Source organism: Chaetura pelagica, unplaced genomic scaffold, assembly GCF_000747805.2.
Source record: "Chaetura pelagica isolate M959 unplaced genomic scaffold, ChaPel_1.0 scaffold68, whole genome shotgun sequence".
NCBI classification, from domain to species: Eukaryota; Metazoa; Chordata; class Aves; order Apodiformes; family Apodidae; genus Chaetura; species Chaetura pelagica.
This window is the reverse complement of record NW_009954407.1, coordinates 4,825,365-4,825,895: the sequence shown is the minus strand read 5'-3', so window position 1 is coordinate 4,825,895 and position 531 is coordinate 4,825,365. Positions and strand designations below refer to the sequence as shown.

The 531-nt window shown below is 48.4% G+C and overlaps 1 protein-coding gene across 1 annotated transcript in view; it reads left to right on the top strand.

Moving 5' to 3' along the window:
* The first annotated feature begins 203 nt into the window (after positions 1-203).
* The window catches only part of IQUB (IQ motif and ubiquitin domain containing), a 22,299-nt gene continuing 21,971 nt past the window's right edge, over positions 204-531 (top strand). Inside the window, exon 1 of the mRNA XM_010004334.1 lies at positions 204-209. Within this exon, the coding sequence (XP_010002636.1) occupies positions 204-209 (6 nt within the window). The remainder of the gene's footprint in view (positions 210-531) is intronic.

The following is a 531-nucleotide window of genomic DNA, read 5'->3' as shown; positions in this document are numbered from 1 at the left end:
CAAGGTGACTACAAAATGATACAGTATCTTTTCCACAGAGTTACTGCTGGTCCTATTCTGCCCTGCTTCAAGTTCAATCCAGGTTTTAGGAAAAAAGAGCTTTTATAGTAGGGGAAATTTCTGATAGGAAACAGGCCTGTGTTCAAACACCTAACAATGTCTGTGGAACACAATAGCACTGATAACGCATACAGCTACTGAGTATGGATGTAAGTTCAATGCCTGCTGAAAAACACCTGTTTTTTAGCATTCTCCCAAAGCTGTGGCACACACAGTGTAGTTTGCCGCTGAAAGGGCTGTGTGAAGTGAGTGTCACCTCAGTTTTCCTGGAGCAGGCTGAAACACTTGCGATAGTTGTCTCAGAAATGCCACATCAAACGCCAGGAAATTCTGTTTCTCGTGGATTTAATCTGGTGTAAATGCGTGAATTTCCCCTCAGCAGAGCTGCAGGCCCCGTCCCCCCGGGAAGCGCTGCCACGCGGTAGGAAGCGACGGGCTGCGGAGGGAGGGCCGTCACCATCCAGCCACACC